Below are 15,392 nucleotides of genomic sequence, written 5' to 3' on the forward strand. Positions count from 1 at the left end.
ATGTTAGATCCTTGCTTTTAACAATTGAAAATTGTAATGAGACCATCTTTATGAACTTAGTAGATGATAGTTCTGTCCTAGGTGTATGTCCTTTAAGGACTACAAACCTATGACTTCAAACCTACCTAGCAAAAAGTGCGAGCCTATGACAACACTATTCAAGCCATCTGTCACTTATTATGCACCATTAGACCTCTGCAAGATAACAGTAATTGACGTTTGGTATCAGAGAAGTGAGAGCACATTTCCTGCAATGTGTCTAATTAAATGACATTACAGTATTTGTTTTGCAATAGACCACTGCAATGTAAGATTGCAATGCAATCACATTACAACCGAGAGATGTAATGTGATTGTAGTCCAAAACCAATGCAATCACATTATATTGCACTCTGCAATATTCTTAAAGATAATTTTACCCTTAAACTTTATTACCTTATTAAAAATATTTTATACTGTTATAATTAAAATAAAAATTATTAAAATAAAATATATAATATAAGAATCAAAAATTAAAATAAAATAAAATATAAAAAAATTAAAATTTATATAATATAGGTAAAACAAATTAAAATAAAATATATAATATAAAAAATCTATTAAAGAAATAAAAAAATATAAGATTATAATAATAAATAAAAATAAAATATGTGACATTAAAAATATATTTAAGAGATGATATTATATAAAAATTAATAATAAAAAATATAAATATATTAAAAATAAAATATATAAGATTATAATAATAAATGAAAATAAAATATATGACATTAAAAATATATTTAAGAGATGGTATTATATAAAAATTAATAATAAAAAATATAAATATATTAAACTTGTATTTTAATAACTAAGGGTAATTTTGAAAATTAACATTACATTCTCAACAAAATACTTGTAAACCAAACGCTGCAATATTATCTTCCCTACATTTTAATCATTATTTTGTTTATATACCAAACAATGTAATGTTATGTTCCCAGCAAGTACATTACTTGCAATCACCTAACATGTAATCACATTGCAATCATCTAATATGTAATCACATTGTATTGTAAAGTACCAAACACCACCTAAATTTCAAGTGATATATGTACCCGCCTCATTCAACCTTTTTTTAAAAAGACCTTAATATCCAACAAGGCAATTAACTCTTATCAAATGCTGTACCTATATCTCATAATTCCTATTTGTTTGCTATACCACAACCTTTCTATCCATTACTTGATTTTCAATTTCCTATTCAGTCCTTTCCTATCAATTTCAGTTCATCACAACATGAACTGGAGCCTTTAAATCTTGACTAAGACACTATTTTACTTGAACCAAACTTTATAAACCTTAACTAGGACATTGTGTTACCTTAACTAAAGCATGATCATATTAATCTTAGTACATCTTTATCTTTATCACATTCTTCACTTAGAAAGAGTACAAGAATAAGAAAACCTCCAAAATATCTTAAGTCTATACTATTAGTGATCATTTGTCTACTAAACAATTATCTTTTAGTCATAAAACTTTCACAGTTGCCTTAACCAAATATCAAAAGCCAATTCTTTGTCACAAACTAGTCAACATAGTTAGTGGAGAGATGCTATGAAAGATGAATTAGATGCTTTAAAGGATAATCATACCTAGACAATAGACATAATACCTTCTGATTTTAAGGCCATCAGGTGCAAATGGATGAACAAAGTTAAGATTAATGCTAATGGGAGTATTGAGAGGTTGAAAGCAAGATTAGTGACAAAAGGGTGTGGTCATTAATAGGGTTCTGCTCAAACAAGCTTCTTGGTAATGGCATGCAAAATGTGTAGAGACATTGGTATAGTTTGTAGCTTTTCTTGTATATGCTGATGACATTATGGTGACTAGTTCTTCTATCACTTTTGAGAATGAAACAAAACAATTTTTACGATCTAAGTTTAAGTTGAAAGACATCGAAAAAGTCTAAATATTTTCTTAAATACTTGGCATAGAAATAACTAGATCACACAAAGGAATTAAGCTGTGTCAAAGAAAATATGCACTATATCTAATTGAAGAATAAAGGCTACTGGAAGCCAAGCTTGCGTCTACACTAATTGATTATAATCGTAAGACATACGATGTTGATGATTTTGTTTTGCTCAATGTATAGATAATTAGTGGTAAAGTTGTTGTATCTAACATTTGCTAGGCCTAACATTATATATGGAGATCAAACTCTGTCTCAATTTATGGATAGACCAAGAAATCTATATTTATTGGTTGCTTATAGAATTTGGAAGTATTTGAGAGGCTCACTAGGACAAGTTATTTTACTTTCATCATCAGCATATATGCACTTAAAATCATACTGCAATAGTGACTAGATTGACTTTCCAACAACTAGAAAATCAATGATAAGATATGCAATATGTCTTGGAGACTCATTAGTGAGTTGGAAATCCAAAAAACAAATAATTATAGCTAAAAGTTCAATAAATGTTGAATATAGAGTTGCATGCTACTAGTTATGAAGTCTTTTTTTGTTAAAAAACTTTGGTATTGATCATCCGAATGCTGTAGAGTTATACTGTGATAATCAATCAACAAAGAATATTTCTAAAAACCCTATTTTCCATGAAAAAATTACAAAACATATAAAGATGGACGGTCGCTTTATTAAAAAAAAGAAGTGATAACTAGATTGATTTGTTGCTTGACCAATTCCAATTCTACTGAGCAAGACAAGTATTTGGAACATCCATACACATCTTGAGATCTTGAGAGGAGGGTAAAAGAAGTGTTGGTGAATGACAAGAGAAAATTAACTTAATCAGAGTTAGACTGTAAATAGTAAAATTAATCATAGTTGGAAGGTTGTTTTGTTATTTATGTTAATTTGTTAATCATGGAGTTAGTTACTGATATAAAATAGCAAGCGATGGGATTAAGTGATGTAATACAATTTTCAGTTACAAATTCATTGTTGTCTGTTTTTTGTCTTGGATTCTTGTTCCAGATTTTTGATTCTTGAAGTCTATGAGGGTCAACGAGAAAAGGAGAGTAACTTAGCCATTAGTCCATTAACACCATCCTACATTGATCAACTTTACCAGGCATAAGTACTTCATAAGAAATCGGGTTGGCTTTCGGGTCAAAGCCATAACCAGAGAGCTTGCTAGTGTAAAGACACTGGAAGTGGAAGGCTGGCAATCGGGACCCTTGTTCGTCAAATATTTTCAGCTCCATTTCCAGAAAAGCCACGCTAAAAGGTAAGCTACGCCACCGTCTTGTCACCCATTTCATGATTTTCCATCCCTTTATGTCCTTTAATTGCTTTCTTTCTTTTCTTTGTTTTTTTGAATATTCATTCTTGATTTTCTTTGTGTAGTTCAATTTGCAAAGTAAAGATTGTTTGTAACATGGGTTTGATGGGATAATTATTGTTCTTATTTTTTATGTAGTCGGTGATCATATTTATTTAATTTTTGTTTTTCTTAGTTTGTAGTTCCCAAATGTGTTTTAATGGAATCCTGTCATTGGGTTCTTGTAAACTCAGGCACTGGTGAAACAGAAAAAGAAATAAAAGATGAAGAGGCCTTCAGCATATGGTGATCCCAATGTGAACCCATATGCTACATCTGAAATGCAGCACATGTCTGCTCAGAGAATAGTGCAACACAATGCTGCAATGAACAATTTTCCTGTTGAGAAAGATGCAAAATTGAGGTTTTCCAGAATAGATGGTCAATGGCAACGGAACAGAGATGCACCAAAACTACCTAATCAAATGCCCTCCAATGCATTCAACCAAGGCAAGTACTAGCACTTTTTGTTATATATTTTTATTCATATTACTACACTTGCTTTGGATGTTATGGCTGTGGATTGTGTTGTTTTTGTGTTTACTGTCATTTTGCGTTCGAGCTAATAGGAATTGTTGAATATTTAAGAATATTTGAAAGGATTGAAAATTCTACTAGCAATATTAATCTGGTTGCTAAGAATTTCATTCACTTGGTCACAAGATTTTACGCACTTGTTCTTTTTGACTTGTGACCGGAATTTATTGACTCTTTGTGTTTAGCATTTTGTTCCCCTGCATCCTTTTTCCATTTCTTGTTTCTTTGTTGTTAGAGCATCTGTTGTGTACTTCCTAAATCTAAGGGTGTGCTTCCTTCACATTTTGGTGTTAAAGTATTGAAAATTACCAAAGAGAGAGAGAGAGAGAGAAATCACTTAATTATAACATGAAAGAGTGGGTCTGATAATATGATGAAGAGCAGGTGTGCCATATGAGAAGCTAGAATGGGTGCATCCATGGTGTGTATATATCATAGGCTTTGTTTTGCTGTTGAATTGAATAGGTATGCAAGGATGAAGTCATCAGACCATTGAGGGCTAATCAGTTAAAATTACGATTAATGGGAATATGAGTTATTTCAAATGTTTAGGTAATCAATGCAGGGTGACACATGAAGTCAAAGTTTCATTTTATTCTATTCAGAACAAGAGATGGAACATCTTGAAACTTTAGAGGTCATTTCTTTTAGTTCAGCCCTTAGTTAACTGCTTTGAGAGTTGAGATTCATGTCCTTTATTGAATTTGTTACTGGTTGAACTTAATTCTTTTTAATTCTCTTTGACAAGTTATATGTCAAATGGGTTGTTGATTCATGTTACCTGGTGAAGCCTACATTGTTGGCTCCTTTGGTCTCTTTCCTAACTTGTCTTTTCAATGAAATTCATATAGAGAGAAAAGGAGATGTGAACAAGAAAAGATAATAAAATTGGATGCCAACCCTGTGACTTTCTGAGATGTGTTTCAGTTTTTGCCAGCTTTGAACACAAAGTGATGGCAGTCAAGGAATGGCCTGCATCAAAACTTTATCAGCACAAAAAGAGTGAACTCTCTTGCTAGAGCATAATGCCTTTGACTATTATCTAGTTACTAGTTTACTTTATTTACCAAGAGAATCAATTATTTGTTTATTTATTCAGCAAGAGCAGGGCCATTTTTGGGATTACATCTGCCTAATTTAAAGGAGCAGGTGCAGGGATGGCAACATAGGGCCTTAATGGCTGTCTTGGGTTCTATGTCTAACCCTTGCTATGGCTATTTACTACTTGTTTCTCAGTTTAATTGGGTGATGGTTGTAAATAAAATCCGGTGTTCCTGGTTTTGTTATTTGCCTTTTCTGCATCATTAAGTAAAACGGCTTTGAGTCATAGGTTAATTCTATGTGTTTTCATCAAAATGTGCTTTTGTTTTTCCTTGTTCCTTTTCTAGGTAGTTCCTTCTCTAGAGTGGTTTTGCATCTACACTTTTTTACCCGTTTTAAATATGTTTATTATGGTTCAGTGCAAGGGCTCAATACCACAAGATCCTACTATCAAAGGCAGGCGCTGGACTCGTTAGAGAATTCTGCTAATGTAGAAAACAACGCTCAGTCTCAAGAGCAAGACATGGAAATCGGATATGAAGACAACCCATCACCACTGACTTTTGAAGGTCTAGAACGAAAATTCCATGATGAAATTATGAAGTTAGTGAAGGAGCAAAGTGATACAGAGGACAAAGAAAATGCTAGACACAAGAAGGTCAGTATGTTTTAAAATAATCAGAAGGTAATGCTTTCACTATTTTCTTTTCCCCACAAATAAGCCCCAATTTCCTGCATCTAGATCTGCCTAGGGTGAACCACATGGAAGAAATACCTAAGGTCTCCTCTTTGCTCTCTTTTTACCGCTTGGAGCAGAGTTGTAGGGCAAACAATTGCTAATATGATCTGTACAAAGTGCTAAGATAATCATAAAATTAGATAGAATACAACATGATATTTACCTGTATGTATTCGGTTACTATTTGCTAGTATGATGTAATGGTCTAGTCATCATTAAGTTGCACGTCTTTCTTCTCCTCTCTTGTTTTCTGAGCATGAAGAATGAAGCTATATTCATACTGAACATTGTAATTTTCTTGAGAAAGTTATTTTATTTTGTGTATATATTAAGTTTTAAGTGCTTTATATGCATATCAGTTTAGTGTGGGTGTTGTAATGGCTTTCTATTCTGGTTTGGCCAATTAGAGTATCCAATAGGTCCCTGTTTATAATTAATTTTTTATGATAAAAAAATAGAAAAAGAGAAAATTATTGCACTCATAAAAAAAAAATGAAAAACAAAGGAAACAAACGAAGAGGGAGATAATGGGTAGATTCTGGGTTTTGGTGAAAGAAAGAAGGAGAAACAGATGGACAAGAGGAAAGGAAGAGAGAGTGAGAAGGAGACGAAATTGGGAAGGGTGAAGGTGGTGACTGGTCTGCTCAGTACGAGACAGATCAGAGTCAATCTGCCTGGTGTTACTCCATTCCTTCTTCATTTCCCTCTTACCCATCTGGAGACATCCAAAATCAGAATTCAAGACTTATACCCATCTCATGCAAGATGAACCTGAAAAGTTTGATTTTGATTAAGTTTAGGATGATGAAACTACTAGTAAGGTGAATGAATAAAAGGTTTTGTGCATAGAATTGTGAAGAAAGAGTGGATGGCCAAATGCATCATGCTACATTGCAAAATGTGAGCTGAAGGTGACTTGGTCTCTCCCAGTACAAACAAGCAAGTATGAGAATCATATCTTGGTTTGATTTTTTCACATAGTTGGATTTTTTTTTTCTTTTTGAGTTAATGTGCCTCTGCACCACTTGGTTCTTTTTTTTCTTTCTCTTGAAAGAATTTCTTTGACGGCTTGCCTGAAGCCTAGTTTGGATGGTTTTCCAGACCTGCAAACTTGGTCAACTGAATTGAAGTTAGAGAGTCTAGTCCAACTATTTCTCCTTCTTTGTCTCACCCAAATTCAGGTTCCTCCCATTTTCTCTCTTTGTTTTTTCTTTAATTTTCTCTTTGTTTCTTTTTTTTTTCTTGAATTAAATGAAAAAAAAAAATTATTGCTAATTTGTTCTTTTTAATTTTTTCACCATTTAAAATTATTTGAATAAATAGATTAATGCCACATCAGATTGCCATGTAAGCTTAAAAATGGGATGTCATGAATTTAGCAGAATCGTTCTAACAATGTTTACAATTTTACAAAAGTGCACATTTCATAGAAGTATGAGGTCTTAATTTCCAAAATAGAAGGGACTAAAGTGTCAATTGGTTACTTTAACCAGCTGGGCCTCTTCACTAGGTTGGATGCTGAAAGAAGGAAAAAAACATATATTTGGCATACTTTGAGGGTTGGTTTTTGGAGCTTGAGAATTTAGGTATAGATCATCGCTACCAGTAAACCCACAATTGACATGTAAACATAAATGTGCTTGGGTTGATCTGCTCGTTCTGCTGGGTCATAAGCTGAACTCACTGAAGATATCCTAACTTATCCCATGGGTTTCCAGTGCCAAAGGGAGCCTAATATCTTTCAGTTGCTTGATGTGAGAAAAGATTGAATGGTCACACGAAGTAGTAGCTGTTCCAAGGGGGATGGTTAATGCTTCTAGCAAAGATTTGGTCAAGCTTGTCGCTTTCATTATTTTCTTTTCTCTGCAGGGTACCTATAGACGTTACATAAAGATCTTTTATGGGTGCTAGGAGAAGCATCCTTATACCATTTAGTTGCTTGGATGCTTTTTATTCTCCCCATTCTATGTCATCAGGTTTTGTTGGTAGGTGGATATGGCAATTTTCTTTTGAAGGGAAGAATATTTAGAGATAAGTTATAGGGTTGAAATATGGACTGGGCAAAACAATTGGTCGGCTCTTGTGGTTAACAATTACTGTTAATTTGTATTATGGAAATGAATTGGATTGCAACATGAGTACTTTCTTAGCTGTATTATTTCATGATATAGGAGATGCAATGTTGTCTTCTGGGGGGTTTTTTGTGTCTTGTAATTGAGACGCTTTCACAATGTTATATGGTGTTGCAGATGACAAGAAAGCACAAGTGTCCAATTGTAAGGTGGACTTAGAATTTTCTGAGGACAGTTAATTATTGGCTAATTGATATCACATTTGATTTTTCTGATATACTTAACAGTGCAATAGTCAAGAGGAAGTTGGAGGGTTCTTTAGGTTGGACTGCATTATGACTAGAAAGTGAGGTCTTGCAGTATAGCAAGAGCTAATATCAGGTCTTAAGGGGTAAGTTAGGGAGATAGTCTTCCTTGTTAGGAAATTTAGTGCTCTAGAGCATGGCCAGAGTAGCTTTTTTGTTTGGATAGTCAGTCTTCGAAGAACTCTTAATGTTGTTAAAAAGATAATTTTATGTTGAATCGGCATCTTTTAATGCTTTTTTTTTTATTTTTTTTTAAGAGGGTCGGCCAAGCAAGCCAACCCTATTAGGGTTCCACAAATTATGTCGGCCATATGTCTTGATAGCCATACAGCACCCACCAGATGAGGGTGAGCGTGGCACATTTAGCCAACCGTTTTGGCGTCTTTTAATGCTTGAACCTTTTTTATTTCATTATGTGCAATTCATGATATTATACCAGGCTAGCAGTTTAAGACCTACCATTCCAGTATACCTTCTCTCATTTTCCTTTTAAATAAATCTTTAGTTGTCAAAAGGGACACAACCTGGAGAATGCAGTCTCACATACTCAGGACTCAGAGCACCCTTTGCCACTTACTGTGTTTGTTTTATTGGATGGTATATAGTTTATTTTAATTATGAAAATTTGTTGTTATTTGTGCTATCTATTTGAAACCAGTAATAATTAGTTATGAGATTTTTAATCCTTTTGCATGATTTGTTTTAAATGCAAAGCATTAATGCTTCAGTTTATTTCGCAACTTCAGAAAATAATGGAGATCAATACTAGGTACCAAGAAAAGCTATCAGCACTTAGAGCTCAACACACCAATAGAAGAGAGGAAGTCCTCCGCAAGGAATCACAAGCTCGTTTACATCAATACCAGCAAGCTGGAATCAGCTCTCATCCAAATTCTGGCTTGCAAGATGGTCGTGGCTATGGTGGCACAGCGGTTGCAGCCGCTGGTGGAGAAACTCGTGGTCATACAACTGGTCAGTTTGACTCATATAGAGACCAATCTCAATTTAATGCTGGCCAAACGATGCAAGGATCTGAGGTAAGGGTTCCGTACCCAGAAGGCCATTTCAACAACACTAGTGCCCAGTATTTCTAATGAGAGTTCAAACCTACTTTTGTTTGCATCAGCACACCACCGTGCAATTTTCGTCCCCCTCTCAAAGATCCTTTTTTCTATCCATCTTCTATGCTTGTGTCCGTTGTCTGGTAATATCATGATCTAATTGCCATTGAAAACCCAGAAAATTGCTGGTTCAAGCTTTGGTTGTAAATATGGATGCTTGTTGCTTTGAAGCTCCAATTTGTCTAAGTATAACTTACAACAGGTCAATAGCAAAGCAAAGACAATAAAATGGAGATTGTTTGAAAGTGATGAAATGTTGACTTCAATCTGTTTCTACTAGGCATTCTTTTTCCTCCCTTCTATACTAAAATAATTGTGTACATGTCAACTTTCCTAAAAGACTTTAGTTGGTCTTATTTCCAAGCACATTTTTCCTTCTGCATGAGGTTCTCATATCTTTTCTCACATGATGATTGATAGCTACAAAAGGCAAAGGATACAAAGGCAGATAGGAGAATCAAGTCTTAACAGTAACTCATTCAGAACATGACATTGTTGTCAGGGTTAAACCTTGTGCTGTAACTGCTCATAAAACCTTTTTCTTTTCTTAATGTTTCTGGCAATTATGACCATCATAAGTGGTATCATTGGAGTGACTACTTTATATATAAAATTATAAATGTTTCTAAAAGTTAAACAATTAAATATAAAAAGATAATTAATATTTCAATTATCTATAATTAAAATTTTATAAATATTAATCAATAAATGATTTTATATACACTTAAAATTTTATAAATATTAATCAATAAATGATTAAATACTATTAGAATTAAGAAACTATTTTTTTAATAGAAGTCATAAAATGCGATTAAAATTTTTATTCACAGATTCAAGAAATCTTATTAATATTTAGACTTAAATACCCAAAAAGTCTCTAAACTTAAATAAAGTTATCACAACACAGGATTTGCTTATTTTCATTCATTGATAATTGTTATATCTATGAGAGTACAATACTTTGATTTGAGCTTCTACATTGCTTTACACAAAACACAACTAGCATTAAGCTTAACCAAGTCTTAGTTGACATTCAACACTATCACAAGTTATCTGTCATACCTATCAAATATATGTACATATAATTTCATAATATAGATAAAGATTATAGATATATGCTTATTATTTAAAAATAAATAAAAAACAAATATTTACATGCCATGTAAGTGAGAACAAATACTGATAAGGTTTTATTGTAGATTTAAATATCAAAAAACTCAACACAGCAAGGCAATCTGAACTTTTTAAGCATTCAGAAAATGAATGTGTGGTGTCATGGTACAAAAACATGGAACAAAGTAAAGCAACACCATTTAGATGCGTCAATTATCTGCCGAAGAATATTCTGTTTACGACATCAACAGGCAATGCGTAAGCCGGATCAATGGCTTTCAATCCTGGATACTCGAGAAGTGAAAGTCCTACAACAAATAACAAACAAGAACAGAGTTATGCACGCAGAATTCACAAAAACAGTAAAACCATAACCGCGAATCTGGTAGAATACTAGTACATAAGCAAACAACAAAGGTACAGTCTGACAGAGCAGATGTGAAGAGTTCACTACATAATAGCAACAAAGCCCAATTAAAACAATTAAGAAAATGACTACCATTCAACTAAAGGTTAACATGACTCTGTGTGTGCACGGGGTGGGGGTGGGGTGGTCCAAACCATTCTACATGGCATGATTATGTATGACACTCCTTACAGCATAGATGCCCTCTAGGGGGGCTGGTTTGAAATTATAAATGACACTCCTTACAGCCTAGATGCCCTCTAGTGGGGAAGGGGGTACATGGCATTGTTATGTAGAACAGTCCTTAACGCCTCAACACATCAATACTGTTAAATAAAAATCCAACAGAGAAACTAATAGAAAAACATGTTTTTCAATGACATAAATTCCAAGTCTACAACAGATTCCTGTATGACCAGTAAATATGGGAATATGGAAAAACTGCAAAATCTGAACGCAACTATGCAAGTTAGAAAAAGCAAAAAGAAGCTATTAGATACCAGCAACTCCAAAATATGTATGGAAGATGTCAACAGCATCATCTGGTCTATCTGAAATTCCACCATTTTCTACATCCTGACAGTCCAAGATGAACCTAAAAAGTTTTTCCTTGTCAATCCAGTGAACTCTGTCAATCATGATCAAGCTAGAAAGAACCCACCATGAGTAGCAAACCTAAAAGGATACAACCACATTACGGTGAGAAGGGGCCAGAAGAACATTACTGCAGAAAACAATTTTTTTGTCTACAATTTAAGAGAAATACCCACATCAGGAAGTTTCTCAGGGCGGCCATTAAGACCTCCAGATTTAACTTGTCTCTCACATAACCACCACCCAAGAAGGTCCTTGTCAACATGATGCAGAGATCCCGTTATAGCAAGAGCACCCACACAACAGAAAACTGCAGTCATTATGCACAAAGTAAAAGGTTTCAACAAAGATTTTCATTCTTAATACAGTGCTTTGCTTTAACCTCGTGGTTAAATGAAACTAAAATCAAGAAATTAGCAATCTTCACTATGCAATATGCAAGTAAAAATGTACAAATACATATGGCCAATGTTCTTAACATACTTTGCCCTGCATGAGACTCGCCACCAGGTGTGCATCCAAAGCCACCATCCAGGTTTTTGCAACTCACAATGTAATTAACGGCCTTCTCCACATTGATTTTATCCAGACAACGTAATATTGAAAGACAACATATGGCAATATAAGAGAACCTAAACCAAGAAAATCAATTTGGTCTAAAAATAATGAATCAAAAGGAAAGAGACGCAGATATAACATATGATCCAAGAAGAGCACATACCGTGTGTCCACCTCACCCCACATATCTCCTGAAAAGGATCCATCTTCATTTTGCAGCCCAGTGATATCTAACTTAGTGATTTAAGTAAAGCAAGAAGTACATGAAAGCACTTTATATTTTCACAGCCAACAGTGACGAGTCAACTAAATTGGGAATAAAATCAATTAAAGTTATGCAAACTATTTTAAAGCAGCTCCAAAAAATGGATGATCATAATAGAAACTCTTTAGTAAAAGAGAGAACAATGTCATCCAAAGAATATATGAAAGGATACAAGTTGCAACTTTGTCAATGTTAAGAACATCTAGTTTGTTGAAAAGGGCCAGCACTTGCACAGCGCTGAGAGTATACAGTATATGCGGGTCATGCCCAATATTACCAGCAAAACCACCTGTACAAGAAAGCATCATCAAACTTGTTTCATTTTACGACCCAATTATCTTAAATCTAGATTTCTTTCAACTTATAAACAATACTAGTAATAATTAAACAATAAAAAAACTAAGCTTTAAGATATACCAGATTCATGTTGGCATTTCATAATCCATGAAATAACTTCATCTGCATTGACACTATCAAGCTTCCCTAGAAGATCCAAGGTTGTTAATCCCCAATATGCCCCATTCAGTCTTAGATGGTCCATCACCACCGATTCAAAACTATCCTTTCTCTAACAATAATCAACCCCAAAGTAATCAACTTGAGATGTTGAACTTATATATATATAACTGTAATGTTAAAAATTAGTGAGTTTGAAACCTACCTTTTCAACAGCTAAAATATACTCAACATGTTTTTCAACTGCCAGTTCTCCCATCTGCCATCCATTTTTCAGATCAATTTAGCTAAATATGTAAAGGGTATGCAAATACAGAAATTAAAAATAATAAAACAATGAATTGAAGCGGTAAGGTAGCAAAAGATTAGCAGAAAGCTTGTAGGCAAGATTATTTATTTAAATTGAGCAAAGATTATTTATTTTTCAGATCAGAAAGAAACACGAATGCATGAAGAATACAAACGAAATTAAAATTATATGAGAATTATTGAATTAAAATTATATGAGAATTATTGAATTAAAATTACCTGATTGAATGGATTGTTAGGGAGAGAGAAGGTGGGTGATCCGGATAGGATAGATTTCGAGGTATTTATACAGTTTTTAGAGTGAAGGAGACAACGGTGGCTAGGCTTTTTTAGAAAGAGAGGAAACTGGCGGCAGAAGGGAGGTGTAAAGAAGAGAAGAACGGAGGAAAGGGAAAGACAGAGGGAGCCGCTGCCGGAAGGGCCTAGGCCGGAGAACGCGACGGCGCCAGGGACCGAGTAAGAGAGAGAGGATTTAGAGAAAGGGTTCTGCCGCTAGGGTCAGTGGGAGAAGGAGGAGAGGAGTGCAAAATTGAACAAAAGAAAATGGGGTTGTCTGCTATGCTTATAGGAAAAACAAAACCACGTCGTTTTATGGATACAAAAAGAAGAAAAAAAAGAGGTGATGCCTGAATTTAAATTTATGAAATTACTTTAAAAAGTGATAAGAATAAAAAATGAAACAATTTTTTTTATAAGTAATAAAAAATGAAACAATGAATTGAATAAAGTCAATAATAACTTCCAAAATTATTTCCATAAGGTGGATTAATTCTAAATGCTTACAAAGGCATAAGATAAAAAAATAATAATTAAAATTGAAGATAATTTACAAAATTTCCTCATTAAAATTAAAAAAATGTTAATAAATGTAATTAATATTTATTTGATTTTGACTTTTTAAAAAATATTCATTTTATTTTGATAATTTTATTATATAAATTATGTAACTTATGAATAATTATTTTCAATATATTACATTTTCTTAATGTTAATTTTATTTTACTATTAGAATTATCGTAATTAACAAAATATTATTATATTAATATTAGTATATATTAAGTTATAAAAAATCAAATGTTTTTAAAAATTAAAAATATTTAAACCAAAATTTTACCTAGTAAGATATGAGAAAATATTTTAAAACATTGATATTTTAAAATAACTGTTATTAATTTATTATTAGTACTATTATTTATAGTATTTTCAAATTTAAAATTACTCTTTTTATTATTTTTTCTTTTATAATATTATGTAATTTAAAATTATTTTTATAAAAAAATCAATACTTTAGTAAAGCGAGGTGTCACGGCTCCCACATCAATATTGTTGTATAATTAGTTGGGATAAAATATCACAAATCTTACCTTAGTAAAAAATGGGATAGGTCTTAGATATATAAATATGAGTCTTTCACTACTTATTGAACATATCTTGATTAAACATTTAATCATTATATATATTTAAATAAAATTTTGAATTGTTATTCGAACTTAGACACTACTCATTAAATATTTGATTAAAATAATTTTTAGATATATTATTATTTATTAATGCAAAATAAATAAAAAAATTAAAATTAGTTCACAAAAAAATTGAAGTTTAAAGACATATTTATAACAATTAATGAATTTTAATAAATATTATATTAATTATAAAGAATTTATAAATAAAAATAATATGTAAAAAACTAATATATAATATTAAAAATTATTATTTATTATCAAATTCAAATAATGAATATCTAAAATCACTATCCAAACTAATGATAGATAATATTTTTACAATTCAAGTCCGATTATAAAGTACTTTAATCTTATTTAATCAAATTGAATAATGTAGAGCATCGGATTAAGAAATATTGATGAACATTTCCACAAACATAGATAATTCGGTTATTGCTCTATTATTTATATTGAACTCAATTTCATTCATTTTTAAATTTAATTATTATAATTATAGTGAGATAAAAGTTTATAACCATAAGTTCATGCAACAAAAATTGAATATTGATTTGTATTTTTTAATTGGATTCTAATTATATACTTTTTACAAATTAAGAAAAATGTCAATTTTAACCAAAAAAAAACATTAATAGAGTTGTTGCGATAAGTGTAATCCCATACATTAGCAAGAATTCCTCCACTCCCCGGTTGACTTTTTCACATGTAAAAACCAAAAAAAAAAAAAATGTAACATTACTAAAAACTCTTGAATTATTAAAAAACTTAAATAAACTTTTATTTTTAATTGTTTTCAATTAATTTTTTATATTTTTATTTTAGATGAAATATATTCTTATTATTAAAGATAGACTAATTATTATTGATTAAAATACCAATTATTGTTTTATGTCCACATGAAACTAACATTACATTAAGATGGTGAAAAAGTCGTATGATCACATTATCATCATGATAACATATCAACATATCACGTCAATTCTATGTTTTATGAAATGATAAGTTATATTTTAACAAACAACAATTTATCAAACATTAATCATAAAGGCTTGCTTACTTGGTTTTAAACAAAAGAAAAGAA

General features: G+C 31.9%; 2 protein-coding genes and 1 non-coding gene across 5 annotated transcripts; 1 reads left to right on the top strand and 2 right to left on the bottom strand.

Moving 5' to 3' along the window:
- Nucleotides 1–2,872: 2,872 nt before the first annotated feature.
- LOC110425853 (uncharacterized) lies at nucleotides 2,873–9,395 on the top strand. 2 transcript variants are annotated; one of them, XM_021440915.2, is made up of 4 exons: nucleotides 2,873–3,242; nucleotides 3,472–3,785; nucleotides 5,333–5,571; nucleotides 8,776–9,395. In XM_021440915.2, exons 2-4 carry the CDS (start codon nucleotides 3,560–3,562, stop codon nucleotides 9,121–9,123), a joined length of 813 nt encoding a protein of 270 aa, XP_021296590.1. In that variant the 5' UTR covers nucleotides 2,873–3,242; nucleotides 3,472–3,559; the 3' UTR covers nucleotides 9,124–9,395. The 2 variants fall into 2 exon arrangements, with proteins under 2 accessions (XP_021296590.1, XP_021296589.1); XM_021440914.2 differs by having other exon boundaries at nucleotides 3,530–3,785.
- Nucleotides 8,283–8,407, bottom strand: LOC149526583 (U11 spliceosomal RNA). Its single transcript, XR_016351885.1, has one exon. It is a non-coding gene; the product is annotated as a U11 spliceosomal RNA (small nuclear RNA).
- A 932-nt stretch (nucleotides 9,396–10,327) lies between the features above and the next one.
- Nucleotides 10,328–13,422, bottom strand: RGTB1 (RAB geranylgeranyl transferase beta subunit 1). 2 transcript variants are annotated; one of them, XM_021440899.1, is made up of 10 exons: nucleotides 13,071–13,422; nucleotides 12,748–12,801; nucleotides 12,504–12,654; nucleotides 12,259–12,375; nucleotides 11,985–12,051; nucleotides 11,747–11,895; nucleotides 11,440–11,573; nucleotides 11,331–11,344; nucleotides 11,170–11,264; nucleotides 10,328–10,571 (listed from the first exon to the last, which is right to left on the bottom strand). In XM_021440899.1, the coding sequence occupies exons 2-10, from the start codon at nucleotides 12,799–12,801 to the stop codon at nucleotides 10,477–10,479; spliced, it is 876 nt and encodes a 291-aa protein (XP_021296574.1). In that variant the 5' UTR covers nucleotides 13,071–13,422; the 3' UTR covers nucleotides 10,328–10,476. The 2 variants fall into 2 exon arrangements, with proteins under 2 accessions (XP_021296574.1, XP_021296573.1); XM_021440898.1 differs by having other exon boundaries at nucleotides 11,170–11,344; nucleotides 13,071–13,418.
- Between the last annotated feature and the right edge of the window lie 1,970 nt (nucleotides 13,423–15,392).

Source organism: Theobroma umbraticum, unplaced genomic scaffold (assembly GCF_002168275.2).
Source record: "Theobroma umbraticum cultivar Fairchild unplaced genomic scaffold, ASM216827v3 scaffold_12.1, whole genome shotgun sequence".
NCBI lineage: Eukaryota > Viridiplantae > Streptophyta > Magnoliopsida > Malvales > Malvaceae > Theobroma > Theobroma umbraticum.

Bases quoted from the DNA above. Each gene is read 5' to 3' on its own strand.
- LOC110425853 (XM_021440915.2), top strand. From the start codon at position 3,560: ATGAAGAGGCCTTCAGCATATGGTGATCCCAATGTGAACCCATATGCT. The intron at 3,786-5,332 runs GCAAGTACTAGC...ATTATGGTTCAG, and splicing joins CTCCAATGCATTCAACCAAG to TGCAAGGGCTCAATACCACA. The intron at 5,572-8,775 runs GTCAGTATGTTT...TCGCAACTTCAG, and splicing joins AAAATGCTAGACACAAGAAG to AAAATAATGGAGATCAATAC.
- RGTB1 (XM_021440898.1), bottom strand. From the start codon at position 12,801: ATGGGAGAACTGGCAGTTGAAAAACATGTTGAGTATATTTTAGCTGTT. The intron at 12,655-12,747 runs GTAGGTTTCAAA...GATTATTGTTAG, and splicing joins ATATTTTAGCTGTTGAAAAG to AGAAAGGATAGTTTTGAATC. The intron at 11,896-11,984 runs GTATGTGCTCTT...TTCTTGGTTTAG, and splicing joins TGGGGTGAGGTGGACACACG to GTTCTCTTATATTGCCATAT.